At 39.8% G+C, this 1,156-nt stretch overlaps 1 protein-coding gene across 1 annotated transcript in view; it reads left to right on the top strand.

Moving 5' to 3' along the window:
- The window catches only part of ttc16 (tetratricopeptide repeat domain 16), a 37,707-nt gene that overhangs the window by 14,233 nt on the left and 22,318 nt on the right, over nt 1–1,156 (top strand). Inside the window, exon 4 of the mRNA XM_023394982.2 lies at nt 35–226. Coding sequence (XP_023250750.1) covers nt 35–226 — 192 coding nt within the window. The remainder of the gene's footprint in view (nt 1–34; nt 227–1,156) is intronic.

The following is a 1,156-nucleotide window of genomic DNA, read 5'->3' as shown; positions in this document are numbered from 1 at the left end:
CCTCCCCCCGTCTACACCGGGTCCGACACCTCAGCCGGTGAAGTGTCCGTGGAGATGGGGACTCTGCTGTCCCCTAACGGCAGTATCTACGACCAGGCGGCCCCTCAGGGCCCGCTGGAGCCGGCGGGTGGAGACGGGCAGAAGGGCCAAGAGACCAATGAGGTGTATGAGGAGACGGCGGCCATCGACTGCGACCAGGACGGAGCGGCTGCCCCAAAATTTACAGGTGGGACCAGAGTTTAAAACAAGCCTCACAATTCACATATTAATACAGAGTGACAAGATAATATAAAAGCTGAGAAAATGCAAAAAAATGAAAATCTAAAGACGGAATCAAAACGTGTGAAGAGGAGGAACTGCTGCAGGAAGTGAGACGCTGACTTAATGTAGCGTTCATTTATTTTAAAAGACCATAATGCTTTGTAAAATAACAATATTTTAAATGACAAAAATTGAATTGTAATTTAAATAATATAACATGAGATAACTGTAGAACAGAAGAAAATGCAGTAAATGCGTAAGAGACTCTTGAGTGTGCGCAGATTCTGTTCTTCAGAAGAAATCCCACGTAAGAAAACACGTCAGAGTCTTCGTAAAAAAGTGCGTAAGTAAGTGGGTTTTAAGGAGACGTTTCTTCTTACGAATGGTTGGTGAATGAGCTTAAGCTAATAAGCTTCTTATCTAGAACGACTCGGAGCTGAAGATGAAGATCTGAAGTTTAAATCGATGCTGTTTGTTCATGATTGTAACATGAACATATTAAAACATAAATACAGATCACGCCAGCGGCTTCATACTGCAACGATGGATCATATAAACATATAGAATAAATATGTTGTTACATATATAAATTAAATATGTATCTTTAACATATATGGCTGCAACATTTTATAATATATAAAGATTCATGTGTATTTCATATATGTTATAAACTTATATCTTCATGTTTGTGTTTCTGTATATTTGATGATAATATTTCATCACTCCTGATGTAGGGACACAGTATATGTCACATATTTCATGTCCATATGGGAAAAGCTTTGGTGTTCACCACAACCGCCACGACACCAAGTAATGAAGATTAGCACTAATTAACACCAGGAGTGTCGCAGTTTGTGCTAAATAATGACGTGTGTGAGCCTGAAGAGAAGAGAGA

This window comes from Seriola lalandi, unplaced genomic scaffold (assembly GCF_002814215.2).
Source record: "Seriola lalandi dorsalis isolate HSWRI2012SDOR001 ecotype SW California unplaced genomic scaffold, Sedor1 jcf7180002054955, whole genome shotgun sequence".
Classification (NCBI taxonomy): Eukaryota; Metazoa; Chordata; class Actinopteri; order Carangiformes; family Carangidae; genus Seriola; species Seriola lalandi.
Note: the sequence above shows the minus strand (reverse complement) of the source record. Positions and strands in the feature narration are given on the sequence as shown.